Source organism: Salvia splendens, chromosome 15, assembly GCF_004379255.2.
Source record: "Salvia splendens isolate huo1 chromosome 15, SspV2, whole genome shotgun sequence".
In the NCBI taxonomy this organism is placed as follows: domain Eukaryota; kingdom Viridiplantae; phylum Streptophyta; class Magnoliopsida; order Lamiales; family Lamiaceae; genus Salvia; species Salvia splendens.
The window spans coordinates 26,954,881-26,978,912 of record NC_056046.1 but is presented as its reverse complement, the minus strand read 5'-3'; the positions used below and the strand labels follow the sequence as shown (position 1 = coordinate 26,978,912).

Sequence of the window (24,032 nt, the reverse complement as noted above, 5' to 3'; positions counted from 1 at the left end):
TCAAAGCCCACGTAGTTCTCTTACCTTGGGATCAACCCTTTTTTCTTGCAAAATGTTGCCCATTTTCTAAGCCAACACATATCAGCACGCCATATACACATTGCTTCATTTCTAATAGGGGCAATTTGATCTTCCAAAGCAATCAATGCATCTCGAACACACATAGTCAGAATATTATTCAAGCATCTAGCATGGAAAAAATTAGCACTAATAGATAGTTTGTTCTGATTTTTTCCATGCTAGATGCTTGAATAATGTTCTGACTATGTGTGTTCGAGATGCATTGATTGCTTTGGAAGATCAAATTGCCCCTATTAGAAATGCAACAATGTGTATATGGCATGCTGATATGTGTTTGCTTAGAAAATGGGCAACATTTTGCAAGAAAAAAGGGTTGATTCCGAGAAGAATTTTCATAGATCATTCAGGATGTGGCTAAGTTGTACTTGAAGATCATTAAAATATATTCCCCATTTGATAAATATCTTATTGGTGAAAAAGTGGGTATCTTTGGAGCAGATGGTACTGGAACACAAATTTATATATGGAATCTGAATGAATGAGGATCAGATTATAGTTTAAAATGGGAAGCTGGGTTCATTGGCGGCCAGTTAACCCAGCTTCCCATTTTAAACTATAATCTGATCCCCATTCATCCAGATTTCATATATAAATTTGTGTTCCAGTACCATCTGCCCCAAAGATAGCCACTTTTTCACCAATAAGATACTTATCAAATGGGGAATATATTTTAATGATCTTCAAGTACAACTTAGCCGCAACAACGATACATTACAATTACAATACATACAGTGATACAACAATGTAATATAATTTACAAGTGTCGTCGGACTCGGAACGTAAATAAAAAAACATGAAATGGAGGGGGAAAAAAATAATTGAAAAGGGCTTGAGCTCAACTTAAACTTTCGAAGTTAAACTTTTCAAATTTAAGTTGAGGTGCCTACGTATCCACAATTTTATTGAGGAATCAAAACCCATGTAGTTCTCTTACCTTGCTTACCTATTTGGTCAGCCGTGCTCGCCGTTCACCGCCCCCCGTCATTGCTATTGTTGAGTGCTCTCGCTTCTGACCTCGTCATCGCCATCGGAGGAAAATTCTTCACCATCACTCTCTACACGGAAGTCGAAATCCGGCTCTTGTGCTCTCATGTCCGCCTTTACCCAATCATCAAGTAGCATAGTGGCTTCCATGTTCTTGGCGGAGAGATTGCTCCTTTTATCGTCTAGGACACAACCGCCGACACTAAAAGCTTGCTCAACGGCGACGGTGGAAGCGGGAACGGCGAAAATCTCCTTAGCCATGATGGATAGTATCGGAAACTCTTTGTCATGTGTTCCCCACCAATTAAGGACGTCAATTTGTTGCGTATGAGGACCTGCATCTTGAAAAATAGAGCGCGATTCCAAATATATATCTAACTCACTAGTCGCTCTAGTCCTATTGGTTGTAGTACCGTATAGATCTTGCAATTGTGATACTACGTCTGGATCAATCATGACATTGCTAAACTCCTCGCCACCAAAATCAAATGTGGAAGGACTAGGAGGAGCACGTACCTGGTGAGCGGTGTTGTAGCGCATTTCATATTCCGCATAGAGAGCACGAAGTGCACTATCTAACCTTAGTTTGATTTCATCAACATCCGGAATACTTAGTTCGAAGCATTCTCCTCTTGTCAAGCCCATTTCGCGGAGTCGAGAAAAATCCAAATCGTGCAAACAACCATAGTACATGTCTAAAATTTTATAAACACCATGCAACTTCCACTTTGGATCCAAGCATTTTGCAATCAAAAACACATTTGGAATACGTGAAAAATATTTTAACCATTTTTCAACCATATAAAATAAAATTGCCCTCAACTCAATGAATTGAGTATTTTTCACACAAGTTTTAAAACCAATTGCCACATACATGCAATGCTCCAAAACGCGCACAGAAGTAGGATAATAAACACCGGATAACTCAACAGTGGCATTTTTGAAAGCGCGGAATAATCGAAATAAATCCATGCTGTGGTCCCAACAAGCGGGTATCAAAATCAAATCAGAAGGAACATGAGGACAACTTCTAAAAAAATCACATAAATACTCAATGTGGTTCAAAGTAGACTCCAACATATCATATGTCGAGTTCCAACGAGTTGAAACATCCAAACGAAAGTTGGTGTACCTGCATTGCTTACTATGACAATATCTCTTCCAAGCTCTACCAATAGGAGCTTTGTTATGAATCAACTTCACAGCAGTTCTAATAGGATCAACATACTTTTGCCACAAATCGATCGCATCTTGAACATACAAATTCAAAATATGGGCAATACATCGCACATGAAAATATTTGCCATCAATAACAGGAGAACATGCACTGATTAGTTCATCTATGCTAGCAGTGTTAGCGCTAGCATTGTCAAAACCAATTGAAAAAATTTTATTGATCAATTGAAATTCATTCAAAACTTGAATGATCAATTGAGCAATTGCTTGTGCAGTGTGTGGTGCGGGAAATTCCCGAAATGCAATCAAACGTTTGTTTAAAGTCCAACTGTGATCAACGAAATGCACAGTGATGCCCATATACAAATTTTTACAAAAATAATCAGTCCACACATCAGAACAAATAGAAACTTTATGCCCTAAGTTAATAATAAACGTACCTAATTGCGCCTTCTTTTCCATGCATTGTCGAACAACGGCTCGAGTCATTGAAGTTCGACTCAATTTTCTTGCAGCGGCATTATAAACTTGCCGCATACTCGACTCAAAAGCATCGTTATCAAAAGCAATGAATGGAAAATGTTTCATAACGGCAAATCTAGACATCACATTAAGAGCATTTTTGTGATCATATTTCAAAAGAGTATTGCTACACGTACCTGATGTTTGGGATGAACCCGTCCCACTCCCGGTCCCGACTCCATGTTGAAAGTTGAGTTGAGTTTGGGTTGGAGTGATACCAAACTCGACCGGATGCGCTTTCTCCATGTGATGGGTAAATGTACCGTATCCTCCACCCCTTCGGAATGTGTATACGTTTTCGCAATAGTTGCAATACACATTATAAGTGTTAGGATCGTTACTATCTTGTACCTTCTTGAAATGTTTCACCATGATGTTTGAGGTTAAAGACCTTTCAGCTGGTCTAAGAGGTTGAGGAGGTTGTCCTCGACCACGACTACGACCACGGTCACCACGCCGACTCCTTGGTGGTGGTGGGGGTGGCATTTCTTGAACCTCTTCTACCTCCTCCCCCTCCTCCTCGTCGTCATCATCATCATCGTCTTCATCAACATTCACAGGGGTTGGACTTTGTTGTGAATAGACACCGCGACCGGGAGCACCACTACCGGTACCAACATAAGCATCGCCTTGGTATTGAGAGCGAGAGAGAGCAATAGCATGTGCCACATCTTGCTCTTCTCGAGCCTACAAAATAATATTTGTATTGTAAATACAAAATAAAATTATGAACAATAATGTAATGTAATTCAAAATTAATTAAATTAGTAGATAATAAATATTAACCTACCACACATCCATGTTCATTTGAGAAATTTCATCAATAACGGATCTCCGAGATGGCCTCTTGGCCTTTCCCTTTCCCTTATCAACACGACCTTCTCGGGATGAAGACATATTGCTATGTAGAAATGTAGAAATATGGAATAATATATTTTTTTTTGTTTTAGCAATTGAGAAAGGAAGACAACTTATAGAACTACGGGAACAAGTATAAGTGTATAACAATGCGTAATAAGAGTAGCACTTGCGTAATTAAATGGAAGCACAATAGCACAAATGAGAAATTGGAGACAAAGAGAGAGAATTGGGAGATTGAAGAGAGAAACTCTTATTAACACAAGAGTGGGGTGAATGTAAATGAGGATAGATGGGGGTATTTATAGATAAAAATGGGGAGGGGGGGAAATGGAAGAATTCGAATTTGAAATTTGAAAAAAAAAAAATTTTGAATTTTCGGAAAACCGGCGGTTTTTTGCGGAAAACCGCCGGAACCGCCGGTTTCCGGGCAAAATCGCTGGTTTCCGGGACAAAACCGCCGGTTCGGTCAACGAAACCGTCTGCAAAAGCTGCGCAATGTCTCCTCGTGTCTCGCGCCGCAACCGGATACCACTGAACCGCCGGTTAACCGCCGGTTTTCACTGTTAACCGCCGGTTAACCGCCGGTTCACGTCCCAAAAACCGCCGGTTTTTCAGCTAAAAAGCTGCCGCCGTCGGCCCCATCCCCATGCCTTGATATACGCGCCCGAACCGACGGTTCCGCTGGTTAACCGCCGGTTCCGAACCGTCCGGAACCGCCGGTTTGGTGACGGTTCCGGTTCGAAATATTTTGAACCTGAACCGGACCGCGACCCGAATTCCGACGGTTCCGGTTCAGGAAAATGGCCACGGTTCCGGTTCGGAACCGGAACCGGTGGGCATCTCTAGTCTACTCGGATTGCGGTTCAATCAGGTGCGAGCTAATCAGATTTTGATATCTTTCGGGTTATAAAAGTTCAATCATAACCCTAAAAGCTCAGGTTTCGGGCTAGCTTAGCAGGTTAATCGGCTTGCTACCGATAAGATTAACATGCGATCAATCCAATAAATAATGAAGAAAATTAGTTATATTCATAAAATGTAAAATATTTAATTATGATGAATTTGAGATATATGCTTAAATTTAATCATAAACATGATCAAATACTAATGTTTGAGATATTCCGTGAAATTTTAATGCATGTTTTATAAATTTAAATATTTTTTTAGTGAATTTAAAGTTTTTAATTTATTTATCAATTCTTATATTAATAAAAATTCACTATATAATTTGTATATTTAATACTCCTTCCGTCCCATAAAAATATGTGCATTTTCCATTTTTCGTTCGTCCCACAAAAATATATGCATTTCATTTTTGAAAATTTATATCAATTTAATAATGTAAGTCTCAATATCCACGAACACTAATTGTTGGTGTTTGATTGCCATGATAGGGTTAGATAGTCTCTCGTATCCATGTGTTTATCTTGTTTGGTTGTCGTGATATTCCTATCTCTAAGCCCGAAAAAAGTAAAAAGCCCGCCTAGGCCCGGTGGACTAACCAGAAGTTTGGGAATACACTTTCTCACTAAATCCTCCGATAGTAGGCTTTTTGTTCATGACAGTCATAATTGCCCTCCTTTCTCTCTGCAACATTCTTCTCTCACCCACTTTCACTCTCTTCTGCAACTCAACTTTACCATATCTCTCTTGTGCAATTCCCTCTTCCTCTCACCCTCTCTCTACTCTACCAAGAAGACCACAGTGCTTCCATCTTCTCTCCCAGTAGTAGTAGTAACAGCTTTTGCGAGCTGCTGTCAGATACATCCACCACCCCGCGACCGATTTTGTTGATTTGAGCCTCTTTTGTGTTCTTCTAAGGGAGAAGTGACGAGAACCAAACAATTTCAAAGCCTCGCCGCTGTTGGATTGTAGTTTCTAGCCCGTCCACAGATTTCTTCCTCCACCTGTAGAAGATTTCTTCATCCACCGTAGATGAGAATTTTTCTAACTACATTAGTTTTTTTATTTTTCGCAACCCATCGATTTCTCGTGGATTGGGGTGGGAGCCTCTCGATTTGTTGTGTGTTCTATCGATAAAATTCTATGGGTTTGTGTTGTCTTACAAATCTTCTTTATTTTTTTATGATATTTTGAATATGATCTAGGATGGAATTATTAGGATTTAGAGAAGAAGAAGATTAATATAATTAAGCTTTAATTATGTACCTTAATGAAGAATAATTAAATCAATTTTGCTGTAATTAATAATAATATTTACCAATCAATCGTGAGTCATTGAATTTATTTAATTAACCAATAATATAATTAAATTAATTAAAAATTATATACATTTAGGATCTATAAAAGAAATTGAATATATGAAGGTATTTTTGTCGTTACAATTTTATATCAATAAACCTATTTTGTGTATCAAACAACATTTTAAAAAGACTATATTGACACTATCATATTTTCGGCCCAAAAACATTATCTCTATCTAGTTTTCTTGAACTATCTTATCTGTACAATCAAACGAAGCCTAACTATTATTCTCCCCATCTCTCTTACTTTACCATATCATTCTTCTCTCTCTCTTACTTTACCAATTATGTCTTAATTTCCGTGTCATACCCATTGCAGCTATTTTTATGGGATGGAGGGAGTATAAAATTGAAAGTTATTTTTCTTAGTTATCTATACTATAAAATTAATCAATGAAGTGTCGAATTATGAGTAAAAAATAGAATAATAGAAATTTTATCGGGTTTTCGGGCCAGCCCATCGGGTTTGGCCCTAACGGGTTGCGGGCTAATCGGGTTTTAATTTTATCGGGCTAGAATTTCCAACCCTAACCTTATAAATTTGGCGGGCTGTTCGGGCCAGCCCGCGGGTTGCGAGCTACACTGACATCCCTAGTTACTCACTGGCTCATAACTAATCCCTTCGTCGGAGTCTCAATTCTTCCGTATATGAATTTTAATAAATACTTAAGAAAAGTGAATGGAAAAAATTTAGTAGAATAAGGATCTCACTTATTTATATTCTCTCCATTTTATTTTAAGTGATTGACTAATTTTCAGTACGTGTTTGGAGAAAATAATAGTAAGTAGTTAAAGTGGCGAAAAAATAAAGTAAGTTAGATAATAATGTAGATACGACTTTCTTCTATATTATTCTCTTTTTTATTTTACTTTCTCTCTAATTTAACACTTTATTATCATCTTCGCAAAACAACTGCCAAAAAGAAATCAATCATTTAAGTTGGGACGGATGGAGGTAATCACAATTTTAGTCCTTCCGTTTTAGGACATTTTTGTCCAATTCTATCTTCTCTACACCATATTTGTTGTCGTCATATATTCACTCTTTTTTTTATTATTCTCTCCGTCTCACTTCAGATGTCCACATTTTTTAATGGCACACAATTTTAGAAGTTATTAGGTAGAGACTTAGAGTAAGTAGAGAAAAAAATAGTTAAATATTTTAGTGAAGTGAGAGGAGAGATGATAGAAAGATTTGTTTTCAAATATAGAAAGTTGACATCTTGAATAAAACAAATTAAAAAGAAAATATGGTCATCTTGAGTGAGACGAAAGGAGTACTGAATGATTAAATGCCTATACAATATCTACTTTCTAATTTGCTATCGAATCATAGATCTTCCAGCGGGGAAATAGATTGGAGGAAATTACTTTGAAGGATGGTATTTGTGAACCTTCTCAGGATAATACAACTTTGAGTTTAGAAGTGTATGAATCATGAACATGCAAATGGTTTAAATTCTGTATGTTTTTTAAAATAAGAAGGTTATTCTTTAATGTTGATAGTACTTATATAGCATGTTAGTAAATTTATGTTGCACACATTTGCACTTACATTGTTTCTCATATTGTACACCAATGAAATTGTGAGTGAAGAACGAGATAACAGAAACAAGCACATATGATTGTGGTATAAACTCCCTCAGTCCTTAGAGAAATCCTTTCAAATATGTGCTTGCATGATATCATGTTGATGTTAATTTCATTTGTTTGGTTCTAGGTTCTCTAATTCTTGAAATCGGGGCATTGTCACATTTAACTCGTGACCCAAGATCGAGTCTATTGTTTTAAGCCTACGCAAGTTATAGACCATAAGGAGCTCTTTAAATCCCGTGGGAACGTTTCATGCTTGGAAAGTAGATAAGTCATCTATGTTGGAATTATATGAGAAAAAATAACCTAAAATGTGTATTTTTATCATATTTTATTTATTTATCTTCCAAGTTTATGTTAAAATTGAGGAATGGATAGAGTTTTCTTATGGAACTGGAGCTGGTATGGTTTTTGGCCAACCAATATTTGGATACATCAAAACACACACATCACCTTTTATGAGAAAAACATTGCATATCAAAACGTCATTTCTATACGCGTTTCTAAACCAATTTCTTGTAAAGGTGTAGATTCATTCTACGAGTATCTAATTAAAGTTCACATTTTATTCTGAAGGGATGAATTCTAGAGGATGTTTCAGGTCGTGCTTAGAACTCAAATTGCATGGAACGCACGCGCATTTAGTTCACGTAAAGGATATTAAATCCTATCATCATGAATTACTACATGTGGCTCGCTACATCTCCATGTATTGTGTTCGTACTTTACCACGGATCTTATGACCTACTCTCGAACTCAAATTTCAATATTTTGTATGGACAAAACTTATCAAAGATTATAAGATTTGATCTAGAATAAGACATAAATCTGACTTGTGAAGAAAACAATTTTTTTATCCCAATATTATGGGTACAAAAATTAAGTGTATGGAGGCATGGGTTTCTGATGTATGATTCTTCTTTTCGTAATATCTCATTTAGTCTCCTATTTATAGAATTATTATAATGAGCTAGTATAGAATCTCTGGAGGTTGGACTGGATCTATAATGCATAGACTTTTACTAATTAAATTGAAGCTCTTAATTTAATTCAAGTTGAACATAATACTTCCTCTGTCTCACAATAAGAGTCATGTTTTGTCTTTCAGACTATCTCACAATAAGAGTCCTATTTCATTTTTACCATAAATGGTAGTTAGACCCCATATTCCACCAACTTATTCTACTCACATTTGGTTATAAACTAATATATATGAGTGAAACTCATATTCTACTAACTTATTCAATTCACTTTTCTTTACATTTTTTAAAACTCGTGACATAACTAAATAGTACTCCTATTCAGAGATGGAGGGAATGTAATTTTGTACTAATATAGAAAATAATGTTGATTGTCCAATCCTAAGTTATAAGTAATCCGAACATCCTCTTTAATTAATACTATATTTCTCGTGTTTAAGATAAAAATATTCATTAGTTAATTTAAATCTACTGTGGACTTTAATTAATTAATATCCTATCCAAGAGAGGTCCAGTTCAAAACAAAATTTATTATTCATAGAATAATTTCAACATGCCAGATTTTTAAATAATAAAACATTTTCTTAAACTCTTCTTGAAAATATTATCAGAGGAGACTCCAACATCTTTAGATATTTATTCATTACCACTATCCAAGATATCGGGTTACTAGAAGCACCTATTGATAAATCAAAGTGGCGTAAGCTTTTTTCTTGGCTACTGCTATTTACGAGTATGCCTAAATAGTTAAATTAAAAACATAAGATCCGAGCTTTCTGCAAATTCTTTCATTCAGCTAAGGTTCAAAATTTCTGCAAATCGGTATTCTTAATTAGAAAAGCATAATCAAACGCTTTTTCCCGGCAACTAGCGAAACGGCCACCCCCGCCAAAATGCCCTTCGTCCATGCTTGTTCGTAGAATGACCGCAGACGAGCAGCTCGGACATGTCGTGTCGCGCACCTTAGCCACCCATTTTGCAGCTTCCCAAACACCAACCCTAGTCAATTGTGAAAATAAGCATTGCTATTTGTAGCTACTCTCATCAAACAAATGAATGGAAGAATTACCGGGAATCATTGAACGCAGCTGAGACGAGCATTGAAGCACAGCATGCTCCCTCGGGAATATTTTCATAAGGAGAGTACTTGAGAATGTATTCGAAGCAAGATTGATTCTGAGGATTTCCAAATTCTTCGTAATCCAGTGTCGTAAGAGGTAAACTTGGATCCAGTAGTGAGTTAAGAACATCAAGGAAAGGGACCTATCATCATCATAATAAAGAGAAACGAACAAAGAAAGTAGCATACATATAAGAGCTCCAGCATCATTCTTTGATGCAAATATTGGTTTTCTCAAAGAGACGAGTAATTTGCAAACCTTCAAAATGGTAGCACGAAACAGTTGCGGATGCATGTTGGCAGCTGCCCCAACAAGTAAACACCCAGCACTCACACCCAAAGCACTCAACCGGTCTTTATGGATTAGTCCATCATCGATTAGAGATTGAGCGCATGAGACAAAATCGTGTATGGAATTCAATTTGTTCAATCCACGACCACGTTCATGCCATGAAAAATCTGGACCAGCACCACCCCTAACCCCACAAGATATCACAAAAATGAACAAAGATCACGTCAACTTACAAGAAGTCATCTGTCTGTGATCCCACAAAAACTTAGTACCCCAATTAGGATTTATTAATACTAGTTAGACTATTCCTCATTAATTGTTCCATACTTGATTAAGGTTAATAGTTGGTTGATGACTCGAAACACACCTTACATCAGCGAATGCCAAGAGCCAACCTCGGTCAAGTAAGCTTAACTGGTCAGGACACCAGCTTTTATCCAAATCGTCACCATAGGCACCATATCCATGAAGAAGCCCAGGAGATTGACCCTCTCGATATGCAGCCCGAGAGTGAAGGATGGTCATCGGGATTCTGACACCATCGTGGGAAATCACTTCCTTCGTTGTGCAATAATATTTCTCAGAATAATCCTTCCACCAAACACTTTCATTTTTATGCATATCTGTGTTCGTCACTTCCTCGTCATTAAGAGAATATTTCTCATAGATATCCTTCCACTCCTTCCACCCAACACTCCTATCGCCCTGGACATCTGTTTACAGCACGAATTGTCTAGAAGCTTAGCAATGCTATAGTCATAATTTTATGAGTAATACTCAAGTATACCTGCTGAAATGTTTCTCACATCTTCCTGGTGAGCAATGGAGAAGGTTCTAGTCGACATATCATAGTCAACCGTAAAATCAGGTATCTGCAAATGAATAACCAAGGTTCCAGCGCAAATTCATCATGCCAAAGACATGTTAGCGTTAAGAGCCAAATTTTATCAACGATGTTATCCGAAACCATACCACAGGAGATGACAGGACAGCATGGTATACAGTGTTCATGAAGTCTTCATTCGGACCAGGTTTGATTATACACATGTCAGAGGGCAGAGGAAAAAACCAAGGATCGAGACTATCAATCTCCATTTCATTCTGCAGTTCGAACCAAACAAGGCTTAATACATTAACAAGCTGTATTAATTGAAGATGTCTGCACCTCATTGTCAAAATCAATTGGCATGTTGATAGAGCATGTTGAAGCCGAGCCGTTTTTGGTAAGGAAGAGGACCAGATGCTCGTTGAAAATATCCATATCCCATAAACACATATCATCACTAGGAATGAAGAAATCCTACGAAACAGAAAGCATATATAGGTAAAAAGTAGTTCTAGAAATATCTTAAAACAAATTGCCACTAAACAAGTAGATAACAAAGATTGAAATTGATACAAGAGGTAATTACATAATCGAGTAACCAGAAAGAGAAAAATACTTTTAGATACCAAATTAGTACAGATGAGAGATTACTTCCAAATTATTTGACTGTGCATCCTCAACTCTGCATCTGGCTAAATATAATCCAATGCCTGAAAACTTCTTATCTTTACATGTAGGAGCATTAGTAAGGACGTAAAAAATGCCACGATGATGTTCCAAAAAGTACTGAACTCCAGAGACACGATGACAAAATCTCTGCAGCCCAGCACGCGGGTTGCTAGCATTTATGAACCAAACCTGCAGTGCAGCCAGAGAACTAACATGAAAATACGAGCGGAATCCATCTTCAGATTATGTCCTTGAACTAGAATATGGAAACAATAGTTCTTTCCTCAGATGATGTCCTTGAATTAGAATTCACTGTTATAAACTTCCCATCTTTCGTACTTGCAATATCTAAACAGAAGCAGGAATCATCTTCTGTAAGTATCACAGCATCATCCCCAGAATGTGATCCCAATTTGGTGCACATTACCCTGATACGATTGTATACATGTGAGAAACTATTTGGGATTTCCTATGGAAATAAACATGCAAGTGGTTTAGAGAATCTGCCTGTAAGGCCGTAGGTTTTGGTCGCATAATGTATAAAATAGAGTAGAGCTATCCTGAGCCCAAGCCAAACTAACAACACCGGTAACTTTCGGTTGGGAAAGAACAGAATCATCCGCAATGTCCTTTATTTGAAGCTGAAATTGTTCGTCACCTTTGGTGTCAACTGTATATGCAAGAAACCTGTGGTCTGGTGATACTCTGCAAGTATTCACATGGACATATCCTACAAAAATAAAATCTCAAATTTTATGTCGCATTTACATACATACGGGAATATTTGCTGGCAGGGGCTGGAGGGGATAAGGGGCATTTGCCCCTCCTCAATATATTTCATGTAGTATTATTTCATGGAGTAATTTTTAAATTTTTTTGATTTCCTTTATAAATGCCCCACCTCAAACTTTTAAAATTTCTTCTTAGATATATTTTTGCCCCTGTTGAATTGAAATCCTGGCTCCGCCCCTGTTTGCTGGTAATGCAAGATGAATAAAATCATACATTGCAAATACTAGGTAATGGTCATATAAAGAGAGTCGAAGATGATTCAAAATCGAAACTTTCATTTTATCTGAAAGTCTCATTATACCAAGCAAGAACGGTTCTTCTAAAGATAGAGAAGTTCAGCATAAGGTCAAACTGCAGCTAGAATGGAATTTCCAGAGACAAAGATGGATTGGAATTCGGAAATGATGAGTTGGAAGCACTTGCCGTGTTTTTCTGCGATATCATTCCAGTCGAGCAACACTTGTTCCCTGCCAAATCCACCTCCGGAAGAAGTGAAAATTGATGCTACCCAACCCTTTCTCTCAACTGCCGGCTTCCTATATAAGATGGGATACTCCTTCCCCTCTGGAATGCACTGATAATACAACCTATTTAATTTTGATCCAATCAATAATCCAACTAAAATTTAGTTTAAAGTTTACTTCGCACAGTCAGTCGCTCTTAAGGCAGATGATTGCTCAAATTAGTTACAGTATGAGCTAAGGCTAGGCTACAATTACTGCATTTAAACATTAAATTAGGCTACAAATATAATGATTAAGCGAATTAAGAAACAAATTTGGTAAAATCGACGAACCCTAAAACCGTGAAAAACTGAAATTCGAATCAATTTAGGTAGGTTAACGAACCAGGGCCCCCAACGATGGGGAGGGGTGGTGATATCGGGGGGCAATCTGGAAAGCATCTCGGAATAAAGTGTGTTCTGCAATTCTAGGGTTTCTCGCATGAATGCATCGGCGTAGGAGTTCTCTTGGTTGATGTAGCGGATAAAATCAGGGTCGCTGGTGTTTGACATCCAATGGTAGGGGTCCTTCCACGTCACTCCGTGCACTGTTGCCGAGAAAGGAACCTTCTTGGCCACCGGCGGCGGTGGACATTGGGTTTTCCTGCAGGCGGTGGAGAAAAGCGAAGGGGAGGGGAGTTTTGGGAATGTAAGGAGGGTCTTTCTGGTTGATGAGGCAGCACGGAGGAGGGTGGCCAGTGCCACCATGGCGCCGGCGGCGGGAGCGGCGGTGAAAACTGAGTGACAGTTATATGGGCTTTGTATGCAATGACGAATATAGTATCGGCCCATATCAACGGAGTTTGAATAAGACCATCTTATTCTTTCAAATTGGCCCAATTATAATTATCATCAATAAAGCCCAAATAGTAGCACAATAATAAACATGTATTCTCCCAAGGAAGATGAACCCTTCCTTCAGTGACAAGAGATTTTATGAAGTTCTATTTTGTGTAATGGTTGAGAGAATAAAGTAAGAGAAATGGAGTAAAGTAGAGATAATTAAGTTTCTACTCTTTAACAATCTCTTTTAAGTAAGACGACACACTTACATCCCTTAGCCGACTATGGAAAGTTGGCAGAAGAGTGTACTGAGAATATCACCCGAGCCAAGCCCGTGGAGTACCACCTCTGCTCCATCTTCATTAACCTATCAAATTATGTCATAGAGTACATATTTTGGGTTTTATAAAATTGGTCAGCTTGGTTTAGGAAAAACTATCACAAGCCAAGCCGTAGAATGAGTCAAAACCGTTCTAGGCTGTTGCAGTTAGGGCTGGGTCGATACGGTATATTGTATCGAAATTTTATATCGTTATCGTATCAAAAATATCGATATGAAAGAATTTCATGTCGTTACCGTATCAAAAGTTTCAGTATACCGGAATTTCGATATGGATAATATCTATACCGTTACGGTATAAACATTTCAGTATATTGTATTGAACTTCGGTATACCGTTCTGAACAGTATATCAAAATTAAATGGATATCTATTTATGATTATAGGGTTTCCAATAAATATTTTTGAATATATAAATAAATTAAATGGATATTTATTTATGATTGGTTGATGAACCTGACGAGATTGTCAGTGTTTGCGGCATCAATGCAAAATGGCATAATTTCTGAAGACTCTTTAACAATCTCTTTTAAGTAAGACGACATACTCACGCCCCTTAGCCGACTATGGAAAGTAGGTAGAAGAGTGTACCAGAGTGTACAGAGAATACCACCTGAGCCAAGCCGGTGGAGCACTACCTCTGCTCCATTTTTATCAACCTATCAAACTATGCCATAGAGTATATATTTTGGGTTTTATAGAATTGGTCAACTTGGTTTAGGACAAACTATCCCTTGCCAAGCCGTAGAAAGGGTAAAAAACGTTCTAGGTTGTTGCAGTTAGGGTCGGGTCGATACAGTATATTGTATCAAAAATTCTATATCGTTGTTGTATCAAAAATATTGATATGAAAGAATTTCATATCGTTACCGTATCGAAAATTTCAGTATACCGAAATTTTGGTATGGATAATATCTATACCGTTACCGTATAAAAATTTCGGTTTTTTTTTACCGAACTTCGGTATTCCGTTCTGAACAGCATATCAAAATTAAATGGATATCTATTTATGATTATAGGGTTTCCAATAAATATTTTTTGAATATATAAATTGTAACATCCCAAAATAGAGCTTAATCAGGAAGTAATTTCCAATGTGAAGATATGTCGATTTAGAGCAAATTTTTTTAGAATTCGTGCGTAAAACGAAGAAAAATATTTAAGTATATAGTTAGGAAATTATTAAAAGTAAGTGTTGGAATTATTACAAGTCTAATTTGAGTAATATTGAACGAGAATTTCAATTTAATTGGTGTTCACATAAAGAATCCGGTATGAGAATTTTCATCTTTCCACATGAATTAAATTTGATTCTTTCTACCATAAAACATAAGGCATGAAAATATGTATATCAAAAAAAATCGGCAGCCCCACTAGAAAGGCTCCATGGCCATTTCTTCTACAATATTTCTTAAGTTCATCGGCGAATAATTTGGTAATTGTAAAAATCATGGATTAAATATACCCGGTCAATGGATTTTGACCAAATAATAAATGTGACGAGACATTTAATTTTGTGAAATTAAATGACATAGCGTCGATCTACATTTTACGTAGATAAATGTAGTATATTCACTTTCTCAAATCCGATTTCCGGTGAGTGAGAAATAGTGGATTAAAGTTGGGCATAATTAGCTTTTAATTAAAGCTTGGAGTTGGAGCTTAGGGAATAATTAACTAGTGTTAATTATCCCACATTGGAGAATTAACACATCTTTTAATATGTTTAAATTAAGTGACTTTATGTTACTTAATAATTATAGTGGACCAAGATGGGTGAAAAAGCCCACACGCGCGCACACGGGCGCGCCGCCGCTGCCGCCCTCCCGCCCGAGCCCGTTCCCGTGCTCGCAGTCGCGGTCGCGGGCCCCGGTCCCGATCTCGATCTCGGCAATTGGTCTTTGGGTGGTCTTTGGGCTTGTCCCTAACCCAAACTTAATCTTTTTATACCACCGCAGAGTCAGCAATCCAAGTGGCTTGACACGTCGTCAAGCGTGGCACAGTCAGAGCTGCCACGTGAGAAAAGCACATGCTCCGCACGCGAAAGGTACACTCCTGCCACACGCTCGTAACCGTCGGCGGTTACGAATCTGCCATGATGAGCCTTCATGGCTGTTGACCCACAACAGTGGACTGCGCCTATAAATAGGCTAGCCACTCCATGCATCTAGACTACAACATTCACAAGCATCTGCATTATAAGCTCTCTCCATCTCTGCATTGTCTTTCTGTCGAAGCTCTGCCCTCTCCTCCATCCCGTTCGCCGGAGCTTTGCTGATTGCGGTGCTGCATCAAAAGAGACGTAGCCGTTTTACCTTTGGGGACGACACGCCAAACCGAGAGCACTACCGGAGCATATCTCGTCTTGCGGGAAGAGGCCTCCTCGACTCGGCTAAACAACTGTTTCACGGTTAATCTGTTCCGAATTTCAGTTGTAATTTCATTTAGTTCAGTTTCCATTCTGTATTCCTTCTTTTGGGTTGAATTATGTCCGCTTTTTATCTCTTGTAATCCCGAGAAACCAACAATCACAAGACGAGATAACTTGCCTTTGAAGGAATTTGGACCATTAAACTGAACTAAAACTTTCGAAACTTTAAACACCTTTGCTGGAGATGTCGACTGAATCTAACACCGCTGCTGCCACCACCACCACCGTCATTTCCTCTACCATGGCGACCACTGGACCCGTCAACACTTCATCGATCCCCTCGATGATGCTAACCCCTGCTTCCCAGCCGCTTCTTCAACTGTCCCATGGGTTTGGGACAACCCTTTCGGGGCGTCCACTGGTTCCACCTTTGGTGGTTCGGTTGGTTCCACTTTTAGTGGTTCCTTCGGATCCTTTAATGGATCGAGTGCTGGGGCCTTCGGGTCTCACACGAATGTTGGGGCCTTCGGGTCTCACACGAATGCTGGGGCCTTCGGGTCTCATGCGGGTGCTAGTCCCTTCGGGGCTGGTACGACCATGGCGGGCTCTATGCCCAACATGACCATGGCGGGCTCTATGCCCAACATGAATGGTGGGGGCTCTATGCCCAACCACATTGTTGGCTCCTTCGGGGGCAACGTAATTGGTTCCTTCCATGGACCAAGTTCGGCACCTTTGGCACCAAGAATGATGCCACCTGCCGAGAAACCACCCAAGTTTGGAGGATCTGACTTCAAGAGGTGGTACCAAAAGATGTTCTACTCGACAACATTGGGCGTCGCCAACTTCGTCAGGGAGAACGAGCCGCCCGTGCCAAGCGACCAGGAGACTAGGCTCGAAGTCATGGCGGACTATGAGGCTTGGAGGAAAGGAGATTATCTTTGTAAAAATTTCATTCTAAGTGCTTTAGATGATAGTTTGTTTAATGTATACTCCAATGTAACCACATCTAAACAAATGTGGGAAAGCCTAGAAAAGAAATATAGCATAGATAATGCTGCAGGGACTGAACAAGTTGTAGCATCCAAATTTATGGACTACAAGATGGTCGACTCTCGACCCATCATGGAGCAAGTCCAAGAGCTCCAAATGATCATCCACGCATTAGTGGCTGAAGGGATGACCTTGCCCGACAAATTCCTAAGGTGCACGATCATTGACAAACTTCCTCCCAGTTGGAAGGACTTCAAGAGCTATCTCAAGCACAAGCGAAAGCAGATGACCCTTGAAGACTTGATCGTGAAGTTGCGCATTGAGGCTGATGTGCGCAAAAGTGACCAAAAGGCTAAGGGGTTCACCCCACTTGAAGCCAAAGCCAATCTGTTGGAGCGGGGCGGTCCCTCCAACAAACGCCCTCGCCCAAACCGTCCAAGTGAAAAAGGGAAGGGAAAGCAGCCTTCAAAGAAGTTCGAAGGCGACTGCTACAAATGTGGCAAACAAGGCCACTTTGCTAAAGACTGCCGCAACAAGAAGAAGAAGCCGGCTGCCCACGTCGTTGAGAAGGAGTTCAAAGACTGGGACGAGAACGACCTCATTGTTGTGGTCACTGAAGAGGTTAACCTTGTTGATAACAAGGGTGGCTGGTACATCGACACCGGCGCTACTGCTCATGTCTGCTCAGATAGGAGCAAGTTTGCCTCCTACACTGCTGTTGAAGGAAGGAAGATCAACATGGGGAATCAAGCATCCTCCGAAGTCCTTGGCATCAGAAATGTGATCCTCATGCATGTCCCGCACATCCGCAAGAACCTAGTGTCAGGATCAATACTAGTTAATAAGGGGTTTAAACTTGTATTTGAGTCTGATAGGTTTGCTTTGTATAAGTTTGGAAAATCCCTCGGAAAATGTTATGTAACCGATGGGCTTTTCAAACTTAGTGTGACGACTCGCAGTGTTGCTAAGCCTTTGGCTAATAAGAATAAAACATCTACTTCCTCTTACTTGACTGAGTGTTCAAATTTGTGGCATTGTAGATTGGGACATGTAAATTCAAAAGCCATTAAAAGATTAGTAAATTTAGATTTACTAAAAGCTAATGAATTGGATATCCAAGATAAATGTGAAATTTGTCTTGAAGCAAAAATGACTAAGTTGCCGTTTCACTCGGTTGAACGAAGCACAAAACCCCTTGAATTAATTAACACGGACGTATGTGATTTAAAGATGGTGCAAACTAGAGGTGGTAAAAAGTACTTTATCACTTTCATAGATGATTGCACAAGGTATTGTTACATTTATCTTTTAAGAAGTAAAGATGAAGCAATAGAAGCGTTCAAAAATTATAAGAACGAAGTTGAGAATCAACTTGGTTGTAAAATCAAATCGATTCGAAGCGATAGAGGAGGCGAATATGTAGCCCCGTTTGAGGAATTATGCAACGCAAGTGGTATAATCCATCAAACGACTGCACCATATTCACTACAATCTAATGGTGTAGCAGAACGCAAAAATCAAACTCTAAAAGAGATGATGAATGCACTGCTTCTGACTTCAGGATTACCACATAACATGTGGGGAGAAGCTGTTTTGACGGCCAACTATATCTTGAATAAGATTCCTCTCAAAGGAAAAGATGTTACTCCTTATGAGCGGTGGAAAGGAAGCAAGCCATCCTACAAATACCTCAAAGTGTGAGGGTGTTTGGCAAAGGTGATGGTTCCTCCACCCAAAGAAGTTACAATCGGACCTAAAACGGTTGATTGCATCTTCATTGGATATGCACTTAACAGTAGTGCATATCGATTTGTTGTTCACAAGTCTGAAATATCGACTATCACAGTAGGAACAACAATTGAGTCGAGGAATGCTGTATTTCTAGAAAATACATTTCCTTGCAAAGACAAGGAAAAAGTCTCAACCAATTCTGAAACAAGAATTGAAGAAGCCACTAGTTCTAAACCAGTGGAAGAAGAAGCCACTAGTTCTAAATCAGCGGATGCGGAACCTGAATCGCGCAAGCGTGCAAGGCCCGATCCAAAAGATACAGTACTAAGACGTGGTAATAGAGTCAGAACACAAAAAACATTTGGTCCTGACTACATTGCTTTCATGTTGGATGAAGAACCAACATCGATAAAAGTAGCCTTTGCTGGCCCAGACGGGCTGCATTGGAGAGAAGCTGTTCAAAGCGAAATTGATTCAATTTTGCTAAACCACACGTGGGTGTTGGTTGATTTGCCCGAAGGTGCTAAACCTTTAGGATGCAAATGGGTCCTTAAAAGAAAGTTTAAGGCCGATGGAACAGTTGATAAGTATAAAGCCCGATTAGTAGTAAAGGGCTTTAAACAAAAGGAAGGACATGACTTCTTCGATACATATTCACCTGTAACAAGCATTACATCTATCCGAGTGCTTCTCGCTATTGCTGCATTGCACAATCTTGAGATTCATCAAATGGATGTAAAGACCGCGTTTCTAAATGGTGAATTAGAAGATGAAATATATATGGAGCAACCCGAAGGGTTTGTAGTACCTGGACAAGAGAAAAAGGTATGCAAGCTCGTAAAGTCTCTATATGGATTGAAACAAGCGCCATTGCAGTGGCACTTGAAGTTTGATAATGTGATGTTATCAAATGGGTTTAAAATCAACGAGTGTGACAAATGTGTCTACATCAAGAGCACTAATAACGACCATGTTATAGTATGTCTATACATTGATGATATGTTAATCTTGGGTAGTAACACTCAAGTAATTAACGATACAAAGGCCATGTTAAAGAGAAACTTTGACATGAAAGACATGGGTCTAGCCGATGTAATTCTTGGAATGAAGATTCTAAGAACGTCCGATGGAATCATCTTAACACAATCACATTATGTTGAGAAGATATTGAATAAATTCAAAGCCTATGAAGGCGCGCCGGTTAAGACTCCAATTGAACTCGACGTTCACTTGAGCAAAAACAAAGGCGAGCCCGTTGCACAAGAAGAATATGCACGGGTCATCGGGTGCATTATGTACTTGACTAATTGCACTCGACCTGACATTGCTTGTGCCGTGAACAAGTTGAGTCGTTACACGAGCAATCCAAGCAAAGAGCATTGGAGAGCTCTTGTGAGGGTTTTGAGATATTTAAAACATACTCAAAATCTTGGGCTACACTTCTCGAGATACCCCCGGTACTTGAAGGGTACTGTGATGCGAACTGGATATCTGATAATAGAGACTCACTTTCAACAAGTGGATACGTCTTCACTATTGGGGGTGGTGCTGTATCGTGGAAATCCACAAATCAGACATGTATAGCCCGATCAATAATGGAATCGGAGTTCATTGCCTTAGATAAGGCGGGAGAGGAAGCCGAGTGGCTTAAGAACTTCCTTGAAGATATTCCATGTTGGTATTGGAAGGGCAAACAATGGCTTCTATAATGGTAAGTCTCGACATATACGTCGACGACATAACACCGTGAGACATTTGATCACAACAGGGGTGATTACAATTGACTATGTGAAGTCAATAGATAATCTAGCGGATCCGCTAACCAAAGGGTTAAACCGTGATCAAATGAACAAGTTGCTAGAGGGAATGAGTTTGAAATCCACAAACTAAAGAATTATCATAGTGGTAACCCAACCATGATGACTGGAGATCCCAAGAACTTGGTTCAAAAGGGACAACTAAGCTATGAGAGTTCATGAGAAACACTCAACTATATCTATTCCCTAGAGAGCAATAGAGTGTTGGAGAACTTGCCTAGTAGTAAAGGCTAAGTCTATGACTTTTAATGGTTCTTAAGGATCTCAAAGAGATGGAGTTCTCAAAGAGACCAAGTATGGCAAGGTACTTGACTAAGAATCACCTATGTAAGTGCGAAGTGTGGTCGCTTCATAAAATACACTTATGAATCCAAAGTGGTGTCCAAGGACACAAAACGTGAGAACGGATGAGGTTGAGGTGTTTAAGCGTTAACACCATTGTCTCGGTGCACACCGTGGGGGATTAGTTCAAAGCATCGCGCTACTAAGCCGCCTGTGTATCCGATGGTGTCGACTATGGAAGGTTCAAAGCCAAAAACTACCTATCCTTATGCTTATATACCTCTCGAGGGTTGAGCTTGTGTATGCATGCATATGCATTCGGCTATTTCCACTCATGTGGGGGATTGTAAAAATCATGGATTAAATATGCCCGGTCAATGGATTTTGATCAAATAATAAATGTGACGAGACATTTAATTTTGTGAAATTAAATGACATAGCGTCGATCTAAATTTTACGTAGATAAATGTAGTATATTCACTTTCTCAAATCCGATTTCCGGTGAGTGAGAAATAGTGGATTAAAGTTGGGCATAATTAGCTTTTAATTAAAGCTTGGAGTTGGAGCTTAGGGAATAATTAACTAGTGTTAATTATCCCACATTGGAGGATTAACACATCTTTTAATGTGTTTAAATTAAGTGACTTTATGTTACTTAATAATTATAGTGGACCAAGATGGGTGAAAGAGCCCACACGCGCGTGCCGCTGCTGCCGCCCGCCCGCCCGAGCCCGAGCCAGTGCACGTGCACGTGGTCGCGGTCGCGGGCCGCGGGCCTAGGGCCCGGTCCCGGTCCCGATCCCGATCTCGATCTCGATCTTGATCTTGATCTTGATCTTGGACTTGGAGTTGGACTTGGATCTTGGCAATTGGTCTTTGGGTGGTCTTTGGGCTTGGTGCTTGGGCTTGTCCCTAGCCCAAACTTAATCTTTTTATACCACCGCAGAGTCAGCAATCCAAGTGGCTTGACACGTCGTCAAGCATGGCACAGTCAGAGCTGCCACGTGAGAAAAGCACACGCTCCGCACGCGAAAGGCACACTCCTGCCACACGCTCGTAACCGTCGGCGGTTACGACTCTGCCATGATGAGCCTTCATGGCTGTTGACCCACAGCAGTGGACTGAGCCTATAAATAGACTAGCCACTCCATGCATCTAGACTACAACATTCACAAGCATCTGTATCATAAGCTCTCTCCCTCTCTGCATTGTCTTTCTGTCGAAGCTATGCCCTCTCCTCCATCCCGTTCGCCGAAGCTCTGTTGATTGCGGTGCTGCATCAAAAGAGACGTAGCCGTTTTACCTTTGGGGACGACACGCCAAACCGAGAGCACTACCGGGGCGTATCTTGTCTTGCGGGAAGAGGCCTCCTCGACTCGGCTAAACAACTGTTTCACGGTTAATCTGTTTCGAATTTCAGTTGTAATTTCATTTAGTTCAGTTTCCATTCTGTATTCCTTCTTTTGGGTTGTATTACGCCCGCTTTTTATCTCTTGTAATCCCGAGAAACCAACAGTAATTGCGTAATTGAAGGGTTATCGAGGTAGCTCTAGAATCCTATACTATTTTTTTTTATAGCTAAAAAAAAGATTAAATGTTGAGCTATATATGTTGGAATTTTTGAAGCTTATGAGGGTGAGTTATGCATGTGATTGATTCTTGCTATTTTGGTTAATACGTGATATTAGGATGTTGTTAAGCATGGAAATAAATAAGATTAGAAATGATAACTCAAGTATAATTTGATAATTAGTAATAAGTTATAGTCGAACGGGAGGTTGAATTCATACGGCTAATGAATTTATTTTAAATGTTTGATCATGGATTTGTGATTTGGAATGAATATGAGTGTTAGATGTAAATTGTTGGGAACTCTCTAAGTAAGATTAGCAATTTTAATACACTAATTAAATGAGTATATAGTCTCTGTGAATAGTATTCCGTGAATAGTATTCCGTGAACAGTATCAGAATACTTTAGTAGTGATTTTATTTGGAAGACTCAATGAGCTAAAATTGGCAAGAAATAAATATATGAAGTAAACAATAGTATAAGGGCGGCATATGATTAATTTGGGAATTAATTATGGTCATTTAGCATTTCTAATGAAATTATAAAGATGATAATTATAAGTTGTGAATAGTAACAGCTTATATAAATTATGAGTCAAGTTAGATATTTGGGATTAAATCCTTAATTGCATAATGCTAATTGAGTATAAAGGGGATTATCGAGTGATTATCGGAAGGTAGAGAATTAAAGAATGAGAAATAAAAGACTCAAAGAAAGAAAAGCTATAGTAGAATGAAATTGACTAAATAAGTAGTATAAGTTACTGATATTTTTACTATATTTATAGTATAAGGTAGAGAAGCTTGTAGTGCGAGTCGTGCAGAAAGGAATGGAGCTAGAAGATAGCGAAGCATCGAAAGATGAAATAGGCTTATGTTTATAAGCTAATGAGGTAGCGTACCCTCTCTATAGCCTTTAGCCTTTTTAGTTGAGATAATGTATGTTAAATTGTGAATAAATATGAATTCACCTATGTTTAATCATAACTGTAATGTGAATGGTTTGACTGATATGATATTCATTAATCCAATATGGATGTTCTGTCGAGAAATGGTATAAGTATGAGTATATGATGAGATTAGAAATAATTTGTTATGAAAGGTAATAATATACATGTTTGTGTGATAAATTAGTATATAAATTTGATAAGAAAATGAAAATGATTGTGGATGTAAATTTGATGAGATAAATGTGGAAATGAGCGAGATGACGATGTCTGATCTATGTGTGATATGTATGTGTTGATGTGTTATGCTCCGTGTTTGAGTGTGTTCTGTGGGTACAATTGGCATGCCATAGGACAACAACACTACATTATTTGTGATCGCTCGTCTTCTGGATAACCGAAGCGAGGATCGTCTATTATCTATCATCTGATCTGTCTGATATGCACCCTCATGGGTGATCTGATTATCTGTCTGATATGCACCCTCATGTTATTAAAAAAATAATCACAGATTCATTTGTGATCTGACCCCGCAC

The 24,032-nt window shown here is 39.0% G+C and overlaps 1 protein-coding gene across 1 annotated transcript; it reads right to left on the bottom strand.

Annotated features, from left to right (window-relative positions):
- Nucleotides 1-9,086: 9,086 nt before the first annotated feature.
- On the bottom strand, nt 9,087-13,438 carry LOC121766357 (protease 2). The gene is made up of 12 exons (XM_042162630.1): nt 13,009-13,438; nt 12,584-12,747; nt 11,876-12,098; nt 11,652-11,796; nt 11,351-11,557; nt 11,039-11,173; nt 10,846-10,974; nt 10,661-10,745; nt 10,241-10,586; nt 9,841-10,057; nt 9,531-9,724; nt 9,087-9,460 (listed from the first exon to the last, which is right to left on the bottom strand). Exons 1-12 carry the CDS (start codon nt 13,368-13,370, stop codon nt 9,265-9,267), a joined length of 2,403 nt encoding a protein of 800 aa, XP_042018564.1. The 5' UTR covers nt 13,371-13,438; the 3' UTR covers nt 9,087-9,264.
- Between the last annotated feature and the right edge of the window lie 10,594 nt (nt 13,439-24,032).